We start from the raw sequence: 22,580 nt of genomic DNA, 5'->3' as shown, positions 1-22,580 counted from the left end.
ATGGTACAAGTGATAAATGACTCAGTTGTTCTAGCCGGTGAAGGGCAGAGATACACACTTAGAACTGATCTGAAAGCTTAAAATGAATATAGGTTCTGAAATAATTTAAGAGACTAGTTTAGACAACAAAATTTTTTTTGTTGCATAGCCACAGACTTATTTTCTGAGAAAGCAAAGCTTTGGAGAAATAAAAGTATAAACCCCTTTAGCAATAAAATGTGCAAACGTTTTGAACATGTTTAGGATCAGTGCTTTGTATTTTCCTTCCCTACTTCTGTGTGTACCAACATTCAAGTACTCTGCTATCCCTCTGATAGGGAATAAAATGAAATATCTGACAGCCAGCTTTTCCTCTTCTTAGCCTTTTATTAGCCAGAGATACTGGGAAAAGAAATATTTTAAGATATAGCCCTGCTCTTGAAAAGTTCATAGTCTTGTGTAGAGACAGATTAAACATAATTAGTATGTAATTAATGTGATCAGTGTAAACCTGATGTATGTATGAACTATTGGAACTATTAATCTGTTTTTAACTCTTTGCCCAAAATTGTTTGTAGAAGGGAAACAGAGGCTAAATGATAGAATCTTTTTATTTTAAAAAACACACACACACATACCCCACCCCCATCAGATGGTAAGTAACATGGTATTTGGAGAATTTTTTTTTTTTAATTTAGGGGTCACTAACTTGTTTTAGGATCATTTAGATTAGCACTTTCTCCTGCCACCTGGGCTTTTCATCCCTCGGTGTGGAAACCAAGATAGCGTGGAAACTGTTTTGAGGTGGGATTGGTGATCATCCACAAGGAAGGTGGCTAATGGGGGTAATTGTTGGTTGGGATGTTGAAGCCAGAGCTCCAGAAGAGTTGCTGAAACAGAAATATCCTCCTGATAAACAGGTTATAAAAGGGTATTATTCTTTAGTAAAACAGCACAAATCATTCCTCTTGAAAAATATCTATTACCTTATCCTGAGAACACTGTTTGACTTGGATTGGTCACTGTGAATTCTAGTCTTTTAAACAAAACTGAACATGTTAAAGGAATTTAGGCCACATTAGATTATAAGTAGAAGCTGTCTGGCTATAAATACAATATGCATAAAAAATAGTAAATGTTATTTTAGTTAAACTATATAGTGGGGTTTTTTTGGGAATGAGTGGTAAAGCATTTGCCTCCCATATAATTTTGTAATGTAGATAATATATTAACTCCCATATTTGACCTCATAATTCATGTTTTATATTTTTAGGCCAGTGAGAAGAATTCTTCACTATCAAATTCTCATCGTCAGATGGAATTAGGATATCCTTGACCTACATTCCTGAGGAGGACACATAACAATTATGGGATAAAGAAGTACAGCATCTTAAGTTACAAACTATTTTACCAAGTCTTATTTATTTACATTAAACTAAAATTAACTGTCAAGTAAGAACGCTGATACTTAAAAATAAGGTAAATTGCTACTATAAAAAATGTAATCTTTACCATGTAACTGAAAATAGAATCCTAAATTTTATCAGTAATATTAAGAAAATTTATTTACTTAATAGTATTTCCTTTTACAGAGGTGCTTGGAGTATAGCGGGTCTGTTTCAGATATCCTAATGGGATTTTTTTTTTCTTTCAGAAAACAGCAATTATAATTTGCTGCTTTCTGAAAAGAGTTTTTAAAAAGGAGGTTCAGAAGGAAGAAATTTTGTCAGGGTTAGTTTTGGGATAGGCTTATTCTAGCAGGCTTTGTGGCACAGGTCCCCTGAGTCATTGTGAAACTCCAGTATATGCCATGTGTCAGAAATTAAACTGCCACCAATTGACAACTAAACTTGATACCCTTAGTCCTGAGCATTTCTGGATGTCATACATAAACCAGTCCAATCTTTGAAGGATTTTTTTTCTCTTAGCCATTCTACAGAATTGCAGGACTGCCTAATTTACAGGCTTTTTTTTTTTTTTTAAAGCACCATCTTTAAAAATTCCTGTAAATTCAAAAAGTGTTTGGTAACTGAAAATTTTTTACGTATTTCATGCTAAGCTAAAAACTTTACCAAATATGATGAAACCAAATATAATGAAGCTACAGCTAAGAAAAATCTACCCACATAATTAAATTTTTATTGAGTATAAATAATTTTTTTCTTGATGTTCAGCCCCAATATACTCTTCTATCCAACTGGATAAATAAAAGCTAAAATCTAATTTACTTAGCTTTTTTTTGAAATAAAAACATATCCTAAACTGGTTTTGTGATAATGTTTTTAATATAAGTATTTAAAAATCCATCTTAACGGAATACTTGGAAGAGCCAACTTTTAGTTTAGTGGGGCTGACAGTAATCAAAGAATGCAGTTGCTATAATGGCTACTATTTATTGACTGACAGCTGTGGCGTGGCAGGCATTATTCTTGTGGTCTTGTATTTATCAACTTTAATCCTTATAGTAACACTGCAAGGTAGGTATTTAGCCTCATTTTATTGGTAAGGAAAGAGAAGCTTAAAGAGATCAAAGTGCCTTGCTTGCTAAGTTTACACATCTGGTAAATTTGCTCAGCAGATATCTGAGAGCGTACTCTTTGTTGGCCCTGACACTCTGCTGGGTCTGAGACTGCAGCTGTGAACAAGATAAGATCTTCATTCTAAAGGAGCTTACATTTTAGTCGTAAAGTCCGGATTTGAACACAGGGTGTCTAATCCTAAAATTTTCTTCTTAGCTTTCACATTCTCTCCTGCCAACGACACTAGAGGAGATGGATAAAACTGTTTCAGTGCCACTTAACAAAGTGGGTGGAGATGTCAGCTACATACTGGAGTGTGCTGTAGAAAAGTAATATTGGTATAGGAGTATGGAGACAGGTCAGAGGAAAAACTCTAGGACCCATAGCTCTGTGGTGGGGAATGGGAAGCCTATGCTACGTACCAGTCTTGGTTTATGGTCACCTGCAGATAATGTGCAAGGCAACAACAATGCCATGTCCTTGCTGCTACATCTCAAATAGCCTTAAGGATCAGTATTATCTCACTGTAAAACCCTGCACTGTCCAACATAGTAGCCATTAACCACTTTCAAGTACTTAAATGTGGCTAGTACAATCAAGGAACTGAATTTTAAATTTTTAGAAATCTTAATTTGAAAATTGCTACCTGATGCAGAGTTACTAGCTCTTTTAAGCATGTTTGGAACAACTTGCATGTATGAATCTACTTTTTCAACTACATTTTAGGAAATAAATACAGATCAAGTATTTCTGATAAAAATTTAGCATCTGAATTAAGATTTGTTATGATATAAAATGTATAGATTTTGAAAACTTATCCCTTATTTTTAAAATATTGATCACATGCTGAAATGATACTATTTTGGACACATTAGATTAAATAAATTATTAAATTTAGTTTCAATGGCTTTTTTATTTTTTGTTTTATTTTTATATGTATCTTCCAGGTAATTTTAAATTACATACGTGGCTTGCATTTATTTGTATTGGAGAGTGCTGGTATAATCAAAGGAGCCTGGTGAAGAATATCTGGTTCCTATATTTTATTTCTGGCATCAAAATATTTTCCTAGTATATCTCACTACCTTTTTATCAAAAGTTATGTATTACTCGTCATTCTTTCTATTAATGTTAAGAATCATGCTAATAAGACTGCCAATATTTATTCCTGTAATAGAAATATAAAAATTTTACACATCACTTATATTGTCAGTGTGTAATTGTGCACATATAACATTTATTTTCAGAGTATTTCCCATAGTAAGTTTTTATTTATTTTTTTAAAAGATTTTATTTATTTGACAGAGACACAGCAAGAGAGGGAACACAATCAAGGGGAGTGGCAGAGGGAGGGGGAGAAGCAGGCTTCCCGCTGAGCAGGGAGCCTGATGCGGGGCTAGAGCCCGATGCGGGGCTAGAGCCCGATGAGGGGCTAGAGCCCAATGTGGGGCTCGACCCCAGGACCCTGAGACCATGACCTGAGCTGAAGGCAGATGCTTAATGACTGAGCTACCCAGGCACCTCCCCCTCCATCCCCTGCCACATAGTAAGTTTTTAAAAATAGAAAGTAAACTTAGGTATTTGTGGGACTGTATTCAAGGACTGACAGATTTTGGGGAGAAATACTTTACTTTATATAATATGCAATATATATTTTCAGGACAAAAGCAAACATAAAAAGTATAAAAATAAAATGACACAAACACAATATATTTTAGTTGGAATTTCAGAGGTTTTTTCTTTTCTTCTCTTTCCCCTTTACTTCAAAAGTTATAAATACTTTTGAAGCAGCATGTATTGTTGCACTTTTGATTTTTTGTTGTACAGTTAATGAACTCGAGAGTCTGGATGACTGGAGATCATCTATCTGGCCTTCCCATTCTTTTGTTTCTTCTTCTTTGATTAATAAAGGTTTTCCTAGAGTTTGGCCAACAAGGTTACAGACTTCTTGAGCTTTGCGCCATGCGTTCTCAACAGCAACAAGACAGGCTTTTCGTCTTAGGAATTAAATGCAGAGATTATTAATATGACATTCAATGAACTCTAACACTGAATAATTTTAATTAATTGGTAATTTAGCTAAAGATGTACTTAACTTACCGAAGATTCTCAACAGAACCTGGAGTATGATAGAACTGGGGTTGGCTGATGACAACAGAGCTATCTAACTTTTCAATAAGAAAGTTACAAATATTTTGCATTTTTCCAAATTCAGTAAATGTAATGCAGACCTGTAAATGAAATGACACTTGAAATTATTTTCATGGCTGATGCATTCTTTCAAAATTTTCTGTAAATGTGAGTAAAAAAAGTAAAGCCAGATAACAATGAGGTCATTTTATAATATGTGACTGATAAGCCTACTTGATCCTTACAACTAAATTATTTTATTACATTTTATTAAAATTTTTAAAGTAGTGTCTCTACTTAACTTTTGAACATGTGAAATACAGTTATAATAACTAATGATCTTGTCTGCTAATTCTAACATCTATACTGGTTCTGGGTGGGTTTGATTTTTTTCCTTATTGTGAACTTTATTTCCATGCTATTTTGAATGCCAGGTAATCTTTGTAAATTAACTTTATGGGAAGCATTGGATATTCTTGTATTTCTATAAACATTCTTTATTTTTCTAGAACTCAGGTAACTAACTTGGAAACTGATCTCTTTAGGTTTGCTTTTAAGATTTGTTAGGTGGAATTAGAGTAATGTTCGATCTGGCGTTATTTCCCCCTAATGAGGCAGGACACTTCTGTATATTCCACTTCATGCCCTATGAATCAAGATTTCTAGTCTGGCTGGTGCTGTACCCCAGCCCTGTATGAACGCCAAACACTGTTCCCTCTAATTTTGGGGGGTGATTCTTTTTCTAGCCTCAGGTCATTTCTGTACATATATGTGCTGGGTATTCTGCTGAATACTTGAGGGGGTCAGCGGCGGGTGTCCCCTCTGTAGTTCTCTTAAGACCTCTCTTTGTGTAGCCCTCTACTCTCCTACAAACTCTGTCTTGTTTGGCCTCTCAATTCCATTTCCTCAATACAAGGAGTTTGCCAAGCTCTGTGTGGGTTCCCTTCCCTGTGAAGCTGCCTGGACACTCTTAAGACAGTGATCTAGGACATGGTAGGACTTTTTTTTTTTTTAGATTTTATTTATTTATTTGAGAGAGAGAGAGAACAAGTGGGGGAAGGGGCAGAGAGAGAGGGAGAAGCAGGCTCCCCACTGAGCAGGGAGCCCAATGCTGCATGCTGCACGGGGCTCAATCCCAGGATCCTGGGATCATGACCTGAGCCAAAGGCAGGTGCTTAACCGATTGAGCCACCCAGGTGCACCAACATGGTAGGACTTCTTTTTTCTTGGGAATCACTGTGTTTCACTTCCTTATGTCCACTCTTTTGAAAAGCACTGTTTCATATACTTTGTCCATTTTTTGGTTTCAGGTGGGAAGGTAAATCTGGTCCATGTTATTCTATCTTAGCCAAAAGAAGTCTTGTGTTTTGAAGAGAAGTCTTATAGTGGTTTTTTTTCATTTGTTTCCTTTTTTTTTTTTTAAATACCATATGGTATTAGTCAAAATATCAATCTATTAGTCAAAAATCAATCTCCCCAGACTTACCCAGGTTGCTAGTTTTTAACCTCTGGATAGTTTAAAAATTTGCATTTCCTTCCTGGTTGAAAATCAAAGTTCCAAAATGCCTGTAGGCTGCCTTTAATAATAAATACAGGGGGCACGTGGGTGGCTCAGTTGCTTGAGCATCTGACTCTTTTCAGCTCAGGTAATGATCTCAGGGTTGTGAGACTGAGCCCCTTGTTGGGCTCTGTGCTCAGCAGGGAGTCTGCTTGAAGATTCTCTCCCTGTATTCCTTTCCCCACTTGTGCTCTCTGTTTCTGACTCTCAAATAAATAATCTTTAAAAAAGAATGAAAAATACAGGGATGCCTGGGTGGCCCAGTTGGTTAAGCATGCGACTCGTTTCAGCTCACATCATGATATCAGGGTCGTGAGATTAAGATTCTCTCTCTCTCCCTCTGCCCCTCCCCACTGCCTGTGTGCTCACTCTCTAAAAAAAAAAAAAAAAAAAGACAATTTCATACTTTTGTATAGTTATGCATTTGCATAGTCTATAAAACAAATCCTCTGTCTTTTGTTGCTATATTTAATCTATAACAGTGTCACAGAGGCACTGTACATACATTTCATTACATCTTATGAAATATGGCAAGATTTACAGTGTAAATTTACATTTACAGTTATGAAATATGGCAAGATTTACTGTGGAAGTTGGAAGGTAACTAAATTTGAGAGTTCAAATTTTGTTAATCTGCATGCAGATTAAAGTGATTGAGCATAACAGGTTTCAAGTATCAAAAAACAATTCTTTTCTCTTTTTTAATTAATTTTTATTTTTTTTAAAGATTTTATTTATTCATGACAGACAGACAGAGAGAGAGAGAGAAAGAGAGAGGGAGGTAGAGGGAGGAGCAGGCTCCCCAAGGGGCAGGGAGCCCAATGCGGGACTCGATCCCAGGACTCTGGGATCATGACCTAAGCCGAAGGCAGACGCTTAACCATCTGAGCCGCCCAGGCGCCCCAACAAAAGCAATTCTTTGCTATATAAGTGCCCTTGAATTCAATTTTATTTCTTTAAAGATTTATTTATTTATTTGAGAGAGAGAGAGAGAGTGAATGAGTGTGGGGAGGGGCAGGAGAGGGAGACAGAAACTTTAGCAGACTCCTTGCTGGGCTCTAAGCCTGATGCAGGGCTTGATCTCAAGAACCTGAGATAATGACCTGAGCAGAAACCAAGAGTCAGACACTTAACTGACTGTGCCACACCGAGGCCCCAAAATAAATTTTATTTTAAAAAATTATTCCAATTTTTACTCTGATAGTTTAAAACAAAAATAATGTTTATAAATATACCTGTTTTGCTATGAAACATGCTGAATCTTTTGTATGCATCCTTGGTATTCTTTGCTATTAAAAAAAGAAGTATATGGAAGGAAGGACAGTGAAAATTTCTAAGCAGTTTGCAGAAAAGATACTAGTTCTTATCTTCTTCAATTCCCCACCACCCCTAATTATCTGAGGCAAATCTAGTTCCACAGAATCAGGTTTAACATGTGGTACTTACTTGCTCTATTTCTATAAATAACAGGAAAAGCTATCTGTTGAGATCAGCTCCAGAGCTGCTCAAACAAGATTTTCTCTGCCCTGCATCCCTCATCACTACCATGACTTAAAAAGTTAGCAGATGAGCTTTTAGAAGTACATCTACATTGGTAAAGCTCTTTGTCTTTGTCCCAAACCATGGACAAACTACAGTTTAGGAATGTGTGGGTTAAATTAACAAGAAGTAAATTTGGTAGAAAAAACCTGTACTCTGCTTTTTCTAACAGTTTAAGAACTGTTTTAAGCCTTCCAATGTCCTGAACTTCTTTTAAATTCAGCAATGTGCTATGTAATCAATACATAGCTAGGTAGAAATATAAGTTAATGAGGCAGAGTCACTTTACTAAAGAACAGAGATGTTGCATCACAATATTTAAAAAGGTATAGAGGATAAAAAACTTTCAATCTATCTCGTACGCTGAAGATAAAAAATTTAAGATAAATTCATATATCTATTCAGAATCCTCATTATATGTTTCATCACAGTAAAATAATGTGATTACAAACGTATACACACATATAGATTTTACTTTCTTGTACTAGCTATATTAAATTACAAAACAGATTGATACATAAATGCTTCCCATCTCTTTGGTCAAGAAGAATCATTAGTTTAGAAATTTTAGTACTAAAAAAGAAACTGAACTCCAAAATAGGTGAGTTTTTTCTTTTTCCTTTTTTTTAAGTAAACTCTACCCCTAACATGGAGCTCTAATTCATGACCCCAAGATCAATCGTCACATGTTATGCTGACTGAGCCAGCCAGATACCCCCCAAATAGGTGCGATTTTAAGTGCTTTTAATGAATTTGTCTCCTATTGGATAAATCAAATCTGTTATTAAAAATTTCTGCAAATGAGACTTCTGAATTATTGCTAATCTCAATTACCACAAAGAAATAGGCCAAAAGCCTCTTTGAAAATACTTATAGTTCTAATTTCCCCAAAAGGCAAGTGGATAACACTGAACAAACTACATGTAGTAGGCTAGATACCTTTCAATTCTAAGCAAGATTCTAGAACAGATTATTTTAAAAATTAGTCTGTAAGAAATTAGAAAAGAAAGAAAAAAAGGTTTCTATGAGAAGGAAAGAATAGGGTCTTTTGATTCATTTTGTTTCATTGCCATAGGCCTCAAGCAGTTTGCATGTTTTGTTTTCTTTTTCGTATTGCCACAATCTAGTCTCTTCTTCCCTCTTTAAATCTCCCCCGGCTTTCTTGGTCCTGTCTCTGAAGAAAAGAATATGTCTTTCTCATTTTAATGGTCCTCCAAGAAGGCATCCAGGAATAACAAAATAAGAACACAGGAATTCAAGACTAAAATCTTACCAGGTTCTCTAAGTACTGAGTTTCTTGATGGGATATTAAGTAGAAAACTCATCTTACTTTTAACTTTGCCTTTATTCTTGGGAGTGAAGGTCACCAACTCGATGCTTTTCATCTAAAGTCTTATCTTCTAAACAACTGCCAAATTATTTCTATCCAAAGGCCAATCTACTGAGCATGTAGATTTGAGATTATTAAGAACGAGTCATGATGTACTAACTTGACTTCCTAGCTGGCAAGTTACCAGAGAAATACTATAGCTATAAAGGATTTATATTTTGCTTATTTAGACAAGTCTTAGGATATACTGACATATAATCTTCATGGCAACACTGTTGGTTAGTGTCATAGTTGATAAATGCTACTTAATATTTTTATTAATTATACAGATGGGTACACAGATGATCAGATCAGCAGGTGACAGAAAGCTGGCAGGATGGACTATAAACCCTGCTTGATAAAATCAAAATCCAAAAAGATCCTAAAAGGCTAGAAATACAAGTCAAATCCAGTGGATAAAATTTTACAGAGATAAATTTAAACTCTTGTACTTCATTTTGAAATAGCAATAACAAAGTATAAAATAGGAGAAATATTTAAAAGCAGCGTATGAGAAAGACAGTTAAATTAATTGTAATTACTAATTATGACTGTGAGCTCAAAAGAAGGTAACAATGTGATACGAGTGTTAGAAGTTCAGTCTTAAACATTCCAGGACAAAGGAGATAATCATCTTTCTCTAGTATGGACCGGCTAAATCACAATTAGGACACTGTAGCTATAGGTGCTCTAGATGGAAATTGGTAAGCTCAGTAAAGAGTTTGTCTTACTATAAGAAGTGATTAAAGAAACTGGGGATTCTTATCCCTGGAGAAGAAAAAAAGGAGCATCAACATGATACTGAACTTCAAGTATCTACCTGAAGGAACAAGTTGTTCTTCTTGGAGAGGTACATAATGGATGAATATTAGTAAGTCAATACTGTCTTAATGTTACAAAATTTTGTATTGATTAGATGTCTGAAAATGGAATAAGCTTTTTTATATTCATGCACATACATAATTTCTAACCTTCAATATTATCTTTAAAATAAAGAGAAGGAGCAGGGTAGGTGGGAGTTTAGATAAAGAATCTCCAAAGAGCCTTTCAGGATGAAAATTTTAGTTATTATGTAATATTCTACCATCTATCTTACTTTTTTTTTTCTAAAGATTTTATTTTGTTTTGACAGAGAGAGACACAGTGAAAGAGGGAACACAAGCAGGGGGAGTGGGGAGAGGGAGAAGCAGGCTTTCCGCTGAGCAGGGAGCCCGATGCGGGGCTTGATCCCAGGACCCTGGGATCATGACCTGAGCCGAAGGCAGACGCTTAATGACTGAGCCACCCAGGCGCCCCTGATCTTACTTTATATATTTAACTGTCCATGAGAATATTGGTATATGTTAGACATTATTTTGTACCTTGTGACCCCTGGTCTCCACTGACTGCTCATGCTGACCTAAGAGCAATCATGTATCAGATTGCAGGACAGAAGAATTCTGGCTATCAGGGAACCTTATACAAAATATAATCAGATTCTCTGAAGAAATTGAGTATAAGACATTAAGAAGTAAGTATAGCAGAAGGAAGAGGAGCAGTGTTTAGCCAAATCCTCATTTAGTCATGTTCTTACAGCAAAACAAGCAGCTCTAATAACATTTTCTGTAACTGCACAGTGAGTCCCTAAAACAACTCAGTCTGAAAAACATGCCAGTTTTCCATCAAGCCTGTGTATCTGCTGGGACCATTCTTTTTCCTCCTTACTTCCTGGTGTTACCCTCACAATAAACCCCATTAACTTAAGATAACCTGAGCCAATGTACATTCACTACAGCCTGAAGTCCTGATAGGTAGTAACTACTGGAGGAGTTCCAGAATAACTCCTGGCTTTTGATCTCCATAATATGGAATCTTACTACTCTGTTCTTCATTCTGTTGTGGGTTTTTTTTTTTTTTTGGACATCCAATCTCTATTGTGAATATCACCCAAAGAGCTCCAAATTGGAAAACCTATTTTAAGAAAACAATTGATATGAGACAATGGTATCATAGTGTATATCATAAAAATCATTAAAAATATTAAAACTTTTTACATCTGATAAGTTTCATAACTCCCTTTTTTAAAAATTGAAGTGTAGTTGGCACACAATGTTACATTAGTTTCAGGTGTACAACACAGTGATTCAACAAATCTATACTTTTTTTTTTTTTTTAAGATTTTAAGTAATCACTACACCCAACATGGGGATCCAACTTAACAAACCCAAGATGGAGAGTCACATGCTCTATCAACCAAGCCAGCCAGGTGCCCCAACAAGTCTATACTTTGTGCTATGCTCACCAAAAGTGTGGCTACCATCTGTCACTGTACAACACTATTACAATATTATTGACTGTATTCCCTATGCTGTACCTTTCATTTCTGTGACATACTTGTTCCATAACTGGAAGCCTGTACCTCCCACTCCCCTGCACCCATTTTGCCCATTCCCCCAGGGCCCCGTCATCCTGTTTTGAAAGATACTTTTCAATCCCAACTACTATAAAATAAATTTTGCCATGTGGGTCCCTAAAATTATCATGAGCAATTTTAAAATTCCTTGAGATAGTTCAATTAATTGATAATTTTAAGTGGAGAAATCACAAAACTATTAAATTAAGTACTGGAGCAACAATATTTATAGAAATTACTATCTCAAAGAGGTAAGAAGCCAGGATTCTAATTTCCATTCTAATTCTTATAATAGTCTTTGAGAAGTCTGAGCCCAAGTTATCTGAGATTAAAGTCACATCTTTAATATTAGAAAAATAATGTATTATCTGCCTGAAGGTAGGACTAGATGATTTCTTGAGATATTTCCCACCTCTAAAGATAAAGATTATCTGGGGCACCTGGGTGGCTCAGGTGGTTCAGCATCTGCCTTCGGCTCAGGTCATGATCCCAGGGTCCTGGGATTGAGCCCCATGTCTGGCTCCTGGCTCGGCGGGGAGCCTGCTTCTCCCTCTCCCTCTGCCTCTCCCCTGCTCATGCTCTCTCTCTCTCTATCTCTCTGTCTCAAATGAATAAATAAAATCTTTAAAAAAATAAAGATTATCTGACTAGATAAGTAAGAGTCCACTCTAACTCCGTTCTTGTTTGCTTTCTGTGATAAGGAGGCAGTATGGACCTAGCACGTATCCCAAGATGTTTGGAGCTTGAAACAAAGAACAGTCCTATAACCTAACCACAATTATAACATACTCTGATTTCATAAAATCCTGATTATAAAATCTTTAAAGATAAGTAAAAAGTATAGGCAGCTGTAGGAACTAAATGTTATCATTGAGTGTACAAAAAATATTTTGTTCTTTTTAATTTGGGCAAAGCACGAGCAGGGGGAAGAGGTAGAGGGGGAGGGATAAGCAGAGCCCTGAGATCATGACCTGAGCTGAAGTCAGACAGACGCTTAACCAACTGAGCCACCTAGGCGCCCCTTAAAGATTTTATTTTTAAGTAATCTCTACACCCAACGTGGGGCTTGAACTCACAACCCCAAGATCAAGAGTTGAAAGCTCTACCGACTAAGCCAGCCAGGTGCCCCAAGTGGTTTTTATCTTTAAAGATTTATTTATTCCTTTGAGAGAGAGAGAGTATGCATGCACATGTGGGGGGGGGGGCAGAGGGAGAGAGAGAATCTTAGACTCCCTAGTGACCCTAAGTTCATGACCTGAGCCAAAATCAAGAGTGAGATGCTTAACCAACTGAGCCACATGGGCACCCACAAGAGGTTTTTATATTTAAATAAAATTTAACTTACCACGACACAGTAAAATTGCATTACAAAAGAAAAGAATGTTGAGAAGTGTTTCAATCCATATGTTAGGACTTTATTAATTTGCTTTTTATCTGAGAAATTTCTCTCCTACAGTGTTTCCTGCTCACAAAGTGATAACTTTACTAAAATTTTATTAGGTGGCAATTAACTGCTACTTCCTCCTTACTATTTTTATTCTATTTCAAAATGTTTTCTCTCAAATAAATCTCATTAAAATTTATTTTAAAAGCTCACACAGGGGCACCTGGCTGGCTCAGTGGGAAGAGTATGTGACTCTTGATCTTGAGGTTGTGAGTTCGAGCCCTATGTTGGGTGTAGACATTACTAAAAAAAATAAAGAAGTAAACAAAAAACCCCACAGATACTAACACCAAAAATGATTTTGAGAAAAAATCATTTTTATCAATACCATGAGAAGCATTTCTCCTGTACATTTCAAGAATAAAAATAAATGCAAATTATCCCCACAAAGTCATGCTGTTTCCAATTATTTGTTATGATAAGTACATACCTCTGCTTCCATATGATAAGCATTTTCCACTCTTCTAAAATCCTTTGTCACAGTTACATTTTCTGCCTGAAGCAGAAAGTACAAGAGTATGATTACTAAAAGGTTTGGCTACTAAATGCAATGACCCTAAAACATAAAGTAGAAACCTGAACTTACTAAAATCAGAATGACAGAGTATGCAGAAAGAAGTGGTTTGCCTGATGTTTAAAACTTTCTTAAAAGTAACGTAAAATAAATTTAAAGTCTACAAATATTTGCTGAAAATTTCATAACTGTCACTCCATTTGTAGTAATTTTTATATTAGTTTGTACAAAAAGTATGAACTTAGGTATACATATGAGGAATTATTTGTACATAAAGCATTTTGAATGTTACAGGAGTGTCTGCTGATCATGCTAAATAAACCTAAATGTGTTTCACCATAGATACATTCTTGGTAATGTTTGGCCGGTGGGCTCCTACACAAAATACGAGATTTTCTGCTTATCTATAAGGTAATGGCTCCTAAGCAGAAGGCAATTTTTTTCCCCAGGGAAATTTGTTAATGTCTGGAGACATATTCGATTGTTAAAATGGGCTAGGGGAGTACACTACCATAATGCAGTAAGTAGACAGTGTGAATAAATGCTCCTGTTTGCCAGGAACTGAGGAGGTTCCTAAGACATGAGACTATCAGCTGCAAAACTGGGACAGTCCCAGGTAAATCAGGACAAGTTGGTTACCCGATGGGTAGGGCCAGGAATATAGCTAAATATTCTACAATGTATAGGACAGCTTCCCATAACAAAGAATTATCTAGTCCAGGATGTTAAAAATAGTGCTGAGATTGGGAAATCCTGACATATTGGGTACCAACTAAAAAATACTAAAATATTCTGGCCTAGTCCATTAAGTTTTCCCAAGTAAGCTCCTGGGAAGCTATTTTATATCCAAATTTTATAAAGGGCAGATTTTAAAGCACAAAATGGTCAGTATAAGAATAACTACTTAAGTCTATGACGGCAGCAAGGTAACATTCTTAATAGGTATAAAAAACCATGTTATGGCAGGAGTAAACTTAAAAAGGATAAACATGAAGAAAACCATAAAACTTTATATAAAAAAATGCTTGAATAAATTGACCCGGATACAATACTGTAAAATCAGCAATTCTCCTGAAATTAATATATAAACAATGCAAAATATGAACAGAAGTTTTATTTGGACTGTAGAATTTTATACCGTCTGGATTTTCTGATCGTATCCCCATGGTGTCATTTAACATGTCCCTTGCAGACAGGAAATCTTTTTAGTAGAAAAGTAATGAGGGGAGAGGTTGCCCTACAAATGTTTTAAAAAGATATAATAATTTAAATAATGTGGTACTAATGTAGGAACATAACCAGGATGAAAAGAACTAGTATTCTGAAACTGATCCAAGAATGTCTGAAGATTGCAAATATAATACCAGTAACATTTCAAACCAGAAGGCACAAGAAGCAATATGGAATCCTCATGTCATACATTCTGCCCCTACTTTCTCTAAGTAGCAACTATGTGGCTCAAGGTAAATCCTAATAGGTCTAAACCATTTAGGATTATCACACCTAACTTGCTAGAAGATTAGGTTAAAAATGGGGAGAAATCCAAATCTAAGCTAATTAGTATATGCCATTTCTCTGGCCACAAAGACAAATTAAGTTGTCCATTTACAGTGAACTATAGGAATATTTTTTATGTGGTTGCAGGAAATATGAACTATTGTCTTTCTTATTATGGTACAGTATGTGGTGTAAGGCTTGGGAATGTTGCAGCCATTTTGGTATCATGCAGGAAGCTGCAGGAAAGCCAGGAGAACTGCATCAAATATAGAGCCTTGGGGCGCCAGGGTGGCTCAGTCGTTAAGCCTTTGCCTTCGGCTCAGGTTATGATCCCAGAGTCCTGGGATCGAGCCCCATGTCAGGTTCCCTGCTCCACGGGAAGCCTGCTTCTCCCTCTCCCACTCCCCCTGCTTGTGTTCCCTCTCTCGCTGTGTCTCTGTCTGTCAAATAAATAAATAAAATTAAAAAAAAAATAGAGCCTTGACCATTGCATGCCTGAAGCGCATATTACCCATTTAAGGTTATGTAAAGCAATACTTTTATTTTTTAAAATTTATTTAAAAATTTTTTAATACATTTTACTTTTAAAGGCAATTCGAATTAGATTCTTGCACAAGCAGTAAGGGATAAGACTTCAGTACATGATTTCAGTATAGCAACTTACCACTTAGGAGAAAATAAAACCCTTTTCCTTAAACCAAAATAAATTCCAACACAGCAAATATTTAATGTAGTATAATGGGTCCCTAAAGGTTCCAGGAAATATTAGTTAATGGTTATATAACCTTAAGCTTCCAAAGGACCCAATAAGTGTTACACCAAAGGTAAGAAACATACAGAAAAGATTAATGAATTTGACTAAATAAAACATAAAAATTTTGAATGTTCAATACTGTAAAAAGTTACATGGCAAATATGAAATTGGGAAAATTTTTGCAATACATGAAAGAATTATTGATAATCTTAATTTTAACATTCCCTTAAATTAATCTTGAAAAAGAAGGACAAAGCTAGAGGTATCATAATCCCAGATATCAAGATATACTACAAAGCAGCAGTAATCAGAACAGTAAATATTGGCACAAAAATAGACACATAGATCAATGGAATGGAAGAGACAGCTCAGAAGTAATCCCACACTTACATGGCCTATAACAATCTACAACAAAGGATGCAAAAATATACAATGGGAAAAAGGCAGTCTCTTCAACAAATGGTGCTGGGAAAACTGGACAGCTACATGCAAAAGAATGAAACTGGACCACTTTCTCACACCATAAATAAAAATAAACTCAAAATGGATTAAAGACCTAAATGTGGGACCTGAAACCATAAAATTCCTAGAAGAAAACATAGGCAATAATTTCTTTGGCATTAGCCATAGAAACATTTGTCTAGATATGTCTCCTCTGGCAAGGGAAACAAAAGCAAAATTAAACTATTGGGACTACACCAAAATCAAAAGCTTTTACACAGGGAAGGAAACCATCAACAAAACAAAAAGGCAATCTACTGAATGGGAGAAGATAATCTGCAAATGATATATCCCATAAGGGGTTAATATCCAAAACATAAAGAATTTATACAACTCAGCACCACAAAAACAAACAATCTAACTAAAAAATGGGCAGAGGACCTGAATAGACATTCTTCCAAAGAAGGCATACCGATGGCCAACAGACACATGAAAAGATGCTCAACATCACTCATCTCAGGGAAATGCAAATTAAAACCATAATGAGATATCACCTTATATCTGTCAGAATGGCTAAAAAACACAAGAAATAACAAATGTTGGTGAGGATGTGGAGAAAAGGAACCCTTGTACATGACTGGTGGGAATGCAGACTGGTGCAGCCACTGTGGAAAAGAGTATGGAGGTTCCTCAAAAAGTTAAAAATAGAATTACCATATGATCAGTAATTCCACTACTGGATATTTACCCAAAGAAGAGAAAAACACAAATTCAAAAAGATATCTGCATCCCTATGTTTACTGCAGCATTATTTATAATAGCCACGATATGGAAGCAACCTAAGTGTCCATATTTAGGTAAATGGATAAAGAAGATGTGAGACAGATATTCAGACACACACACACACACACACACACACACACACACACACACACACACACTGGACTATTACTCAGCCATAAAAAAAGAAAGAAATCTTGCCATTTGCAACAATATGGATATTTCTAGAGTATATAATGTTAAGTTAGCCAGAAAAACGACAAATACCACATGATTATACTCATATGCAGAATTTAAAAACCAAAGCAAATGAACAAACAAAAGAGACAAAAACGACTCTTAACTACAGAGAACAAACCAGTGGATGCCAGAGGGAAGTGCGGAGTAGAATACAGATAGAGCAGTAAAATGGAGTAAGAGTACAATTATCTTGACGAGCACTGAGAAATATACAGAATTGTTGAATCATTATACTACACAGCTGAAACTAATTTTTTAAAAGTTCCCATAAATTAATAAAGAAAAGACAATAGAAAAAATGGACAAAGTATTACGAATTGGCAATTTACATGAAAAAAAGCTTAACCTCAATGTAAAAAAGAGTAAAACATAGGAAATGACAGTAACATTTTTTGACTACTGAACTGGCAAAGTTAAAAAAGAAAATAATACCCACTATGTCAAGGATATATTTATAGTGAAGATGTAAACTTTTCATCCTAGACTGTAATTTTTCATAAGCCTTAAAAGTATGTATAAGCCAGGAATTAATGTCCAAAAAACATAATTAAAAACATGTATAAATATCTAGCAACAAGGATATTCATTTTGTCACCATTTTTAATAATGAAAAACTGAAGCCAACTCATATGATGCATTCAATCTATTCCTACTACTCCCTGTCTTAATTTGAATGCACCCAGAAATGGACTCTGAGACAAGGATGTGAGTACAAGCACTTAATTTTTAAGATGATTCCAAGAAATACTATAGGGGAGTGGGAAGTGAAAGGAAAGGAAGGCAAGCCATTAAAGTATGCATTGTAAAGCAGTCACCACTGCGGGCAACTGGAACTTATTCCTGCAGAGAAACTCTGGGAACCAGGGCAGAATACATGCCTCAGTTATCCTGCCCAAGCAGCAAAGTCTCTTTCCACTCACTCCCCTCAGTTGTTAGTTGAAGGCTGCTAGAGCTTGAGAAGGATTGTTAATTCCCTGGCACTACTGGCTGGCCCACTTGGAGGTGGAGCCAGGAAAAAGTGCATCAGGGAAAAACTGGCAAGGAATTCACAAGTGTTGGCAGATGGAAGTTGGGCCTGTATGCACACAAATGTGAAGTGCCAAGGGATACAAGTGTGGGGTACCAATAGCATCTGCTACATCCCCTACTTAAAACTCAATCACCCACTGCCAAGACAATAAAGCAGCAACATACTACAGTGGGTAAGAGCAAGAGCTTTGAGGTCAAAATTCTTGGCTGGAGTCTAAACTCTGCCACTTCCTAGCTGTGTGACCTTGGGCAACCTACCTGCCAATAATCACTCTGATCCTGAGAGTTCGCATCTCTAAACAGCAACTGAAATGTCAGTTTCATGTCAAATGAGACAACATTTGTAAAAGGTCTAGCAATTAAGGTTTTTTTTTTTTTTTAGTCACCAATAATATCCAAACTCCTCAATATAGCAAACAAGGCCTTCCTCCATGTTCTGTCTACAGCTTTCTTCTTCAGTCTTATCTTGATTCTTCTCCATTTCCCCCAGGTACTCCTGTGTCCTAGCCAAAATGAACTGTATATAGTGCTCTGAACACACATACTTGCTGCATTCTAGTGTGGAACTGGAATGCTTTCCTTTTAGTCACTGTTCAAGATCTGACACAAAGAGTCACTCACTTCCATTATGAAATCTTTCTGGAATTTCTCAAGTAAAATGAACACTATCTCCTTTCTTATTCTACTGTATTGTCTCATGTACATATTTTCTTCACAACACCTACTATATATTAGTCTATTCCTATCATAAGACTCCTTCAGCACAGTGCCTAAGTTTTACTCATTCTCTATTTTTGGTGCCCAGCAACATGCACCTATTACACATTTATTGAAAAAAAAATACAATTATGAGTAGGCAAATATTGAAGCTTACAGCCTAGGGAGGGAACATATAAACCAGAAAGCAAAATAATTACATATCACATTAAATGCTATTTTAAAATGAACAGTGATAGGAAATGCTTAAAAAATGTTTGATGGTTGAATAAGTAAATACTGCTTAGAACTTAAAACATTTTTCTATGAAAACAACACTAAAAATGAGGGTATGCCTTCACATGTGAAACTATATATGATCATAAAATAACCTACAGTTGATCTATCATGTAGTTGAATAGTTTATTTAGTGTTTCATTTTTTTCTTTTACTCATTCAAAAACCATTTTTTGAGTATATATTATATGATGTGTATAAAGTATAACTCATGAATGCAAAGCAAATGATAGAAAATGGTCTGAGCTCTGGAGAGGTTTAGAATACGAAAGAGACAACAATAAAGCAACAATTAAAATATAGAATGGTAAGGTTTTTTTTCTTGATGTAGTGTTCCATGATTCATCGTTTGCGTATAACACCCAGTGCTCCATGCAGAACGTGCCCTCTTTAATACCCATCACCAGGCTGACCCATCCCCCCACCCCCCTCCCCTCTAGAACCCTCAATTTGTTTCCCAGAGTCCACAGTCTCTCATGGTTCGTCTCCCCCTCCAATTTCCCCCCCTTCATTTTTCCCTTCCTACTATCTTCTTTTTTTTTTTTAAACATATAATGTATTATTTGTTTTAGAGGTACAGGTCTGTGATTCATCAGTAAGTTTTATTACAAGTGGGGAATGGAGTGTGGTATGGGAAAGATTAGTGTTATGTTAGAAAAGGAATGCCAAAGAGGTGAGCTTGGCTGGTTCTTAAAGGAAAAAATGGGAGTCAGCTAGTCAAGGAGGGGAGAGAGATGACAGAAAATGACAGAGAATTAGGCTCCACCTATTAAGCAAAGGAATCTGGAATATGAGACCTTTAAGTAGGGGAGGGATGTTTAAAAACCCAAAACTCCAAAGTCTAAAATGAATAAAGACTTTGTGAAAACCCATTATAATTCATCCTCAAAAGTAACATAAATGATTTTTTGAATTATCTACTGAACAGATAACGTACATGACTGTTTTCTCCAATTAGCAGAGATAATTGGGAGATTACTGACCTTCTATGTCTTGCCTTGAACATTGAACCCTAATGTAATTATTAAGTTAGATGTAGTAATTTATTGCTTTACATATTAGAAGTTACAGCCATGTGAGCTTGGGATACATTTTATATAAATAACTTAAGAATTAGTTATATTATGTAAACAGGACTGCAGCACTAGCAACAGTTTTGAGGAAATTTTTTCTACGTATTAAACCATTTAATTCACATTGTTTATAATTAGCATTTGAATGCTTTTAAAATGCAAAGTCATTGAGACATCTTTTCCAAATGACTTTTTAAATAACTCTTATGTTTATAATAAATGCAGTACAAATATATTTTTTACTTAAAATAAAGACTTGCTTTTTGGGCCCGTGTCATGTCTAACAATAGGAAGCACTTTTATGAGCTTGGTGTTACCCTGGATAAATCACAACTCTGGCCTTTTGAGTCCTACTGTGTAAAATGAGGGAATTGAGATGGTTGACCCATTCTGTGGCTTCTAATTTTCTTTCATTCTAATAATCTGGAGGCAACTATGATTGGAACAAATGTAGATTTTATTTTTTTTTTAAGATTTTTATTTATTTATTTGAGAGAGAGAGAATGAGAGATAGAGAGGCACGAGAGGGAAGAGGGTCAGAGGGAGAAGCAGACTCCCCGCTGAGCATGGAGCCTGATGTGGGACTCGATCCCGGGTCTCCAAGATCATGACCTGCGCCGAAGGCAGTCGCTTAACCAACTGAGCCACCCAGGCGCCCACAAATGTAGATTTTAGTTTCAGGAAGACAAGAGTTCAAATGCCATCCTGGCTGAAGTTTAGAGCATTATTTAACCTCTTTAAATCTAAATGGGGATATTAAAACCTGCCTAACAGAGCTGTCGTTCAGATTAAATAAAGCTGGTTCATTTTTTTCTTCCTAGAAGTAGAGTTAAGATTTATTTAGTGTCTGTTTCATGGACATCTCTGGTAAGTAGAGGTATTTCATTTATGTGGCATCTACAATATACTGGCTTGTTTTGAAAGTTAAAACTCAAATAACTGCAGAAATTTTTTATGTCTGTATTAAACGATAATGGATGCAATTTTCCTCCTCACGTTACTGTTTGCGAAGAATACTGAAGAACCACTCCATGCGAAGCTTAACATGGTTGGGAGAGAGCAGGCCGAGGTTTCACTTGTTAATTGCATGGTGCAGAATCAAAACAAAGACCGATTTACATCTAATCTGTCAAGTCTAACAGTACATCATATCGAGGTTAAAAACAAAATTATTGCGGCAAATATCGCCAAATAAAAACCTACTCGATTTCCATTCTTGTACTTTGTAAGTCACTGCGGCCAATGACGACTTTGTTGGCTGAAGTTTCACTCCGCCAGGTTCTGGCGCTCTGTGATACCAATGAGACGACTGTGCCCCAGACACTCAAGACCCTCCCCACCTCCACCTGGCTCCAGGGACCGCTGGGGCCGGAACCTCCGCCTCCGGTTTTTGCGGTCCGGCCGGAGGCCCCCCGCTACGAAGCTCTCACCTGCAGGCCCTGCTGCTGGAGGCTCTGCGTGATGTAGTCCAGGCGGCGGCAAACGCTCTTCTTGGCCTCAGCCGCCGCCTCCTTGGTGCTGCTCACTAACACCGCCACCTGCGCCCGGTCCGGGCTCGCGGACACGTCCGCGGTGCCGCTTACGTGCACCTCGCGGGTGGCAGTTTGGGTCTGTGCTGAGGAGAGGGGGCGGCGGAGGCCGGGCAGCGACTCACCGCCCGAGACCACGTTGTTCTCCCGGCCCCCGTCAGCCCAGGGAACCAGTTCCACGAACACCCGCGACTGAGGGGCCTGTTGCAACGACATAGTGATGGTGGCTGTGTTTCCATAGCAACGCAGAGCCTACGGCGGCCGAAGGAGCCAAAGTGCTCCAGGGCTTTCTTGTGCGCGGCGCAAAGGATTCCGGGATGGGTTTGGAAGCCCCAGTTTCTTGAGGGTGGGACCTGTGAGTAGGATTTTGCCGTACCTCCTTTACAAGGTGTTGGCTGGGCACGTCATTATAGTTTTTAGCGTGTTTACCTTACGGCTTTCAAAATCTTAGTGAGTTTTCTCTGCGGCCTCCCTTTTAGAGAGCTCCGCCTTCCCATGCCCACCGCCCGCGTCTGGCGCCCTGACTAACATACCTCCGAGGAAGCTCCAGAGAGGCCAGGCGGGGCAAAGTGGGATTGCTTTTATATTACTGTGAGGCCGGTCTGCGATTGTCCCCCGCCTTGTCTAATCTGACTTTACCCTTCCTCTTGGACACAGCTTTTTGAGGCTCCACAGCGCCGTGGTACGCGGGAGATTTCTTTTGGAATGAGCTGCTTTCTGCCAGTTCGATCTTGGGAGTTTGTAATTTCTCGAGTTTCAGTTTCATTGTCTTGAAAGTATATGGATAATACATTTCACAT

General features: G+C 36.9%; 1 protein-coding gene across 3 annotated transcripts; it reads right to left on the bottom strand.

Moving 5' to 3' along the window:
- Positions 1–4,210: 4,210 nt before the first annotated feature.
- On the bottom strand, positions 4,211–22,041 carry IRAK1BP1 (interleukin 1 receptor associated kinase 1 binding protein 1). 3 transcript variants are annotated; one of them, XM_025858831.2, is made up of 5 exons: positions 21,682–22,041; positions 13,361–13,426; positions 7,422–7,475; positions 4,599–4,729; positions 4,211–4,495 (listed from the first exon to the last, which is right to left on the bottom strand). In XM_025858831.2, the coding sequence occupies exons 1-5, from the start codon at positions 21,994–21,996 to the stop codon at positions 4,225–4,227; spliced, it is 837 nt and encodes a 278-aa protein (XP_025714616.1). In that variant the 5' UTR covers positions 21,997–22,041; the 3' UTR covers positions 4,211–4,224. The 3 variants fall into 3 exon arrangements, with proteins under 3 accessions (XP_025714616.1, XP_025714625.1, XP_073749635.1); XM_025858840.2 differs by lacking the exon at positions 7,422–7,475 and having other exon boundaries at positions 21,682–22,039; XM_073893534.1 differs by lacking the exons at positions 7,422–7,475; positions 13,361–13,426 and having other exon boundaries at positions 21,682–22,040.
- Positions 22,042–22,580: the final 539 nt, after the last annotated feature.

The sequence above is a fragment of the Callorhinus ursinus genome, unplaced genomic scaffold (genome assembly GCF_003265705.2).
Source record: "Callorhinus ursinus isolate GAN/ISIS: 27379988/994484 unplaced genomic scaffold, GSC_fseal_2.0 scaffold6, whole genome shotgun sequence".
Lineage (NCBI taxonomy): Eukaryota > Metazoa > Chordata > Mammalia > Carnivora > Otariidae > Callorhinus > Callorhinus ursinus.
The sequence above is the reverse complement of the archived record's forward strand: the minus strand, read 5'-3'. Positions and strand labels throughout refer to the sequence as shown.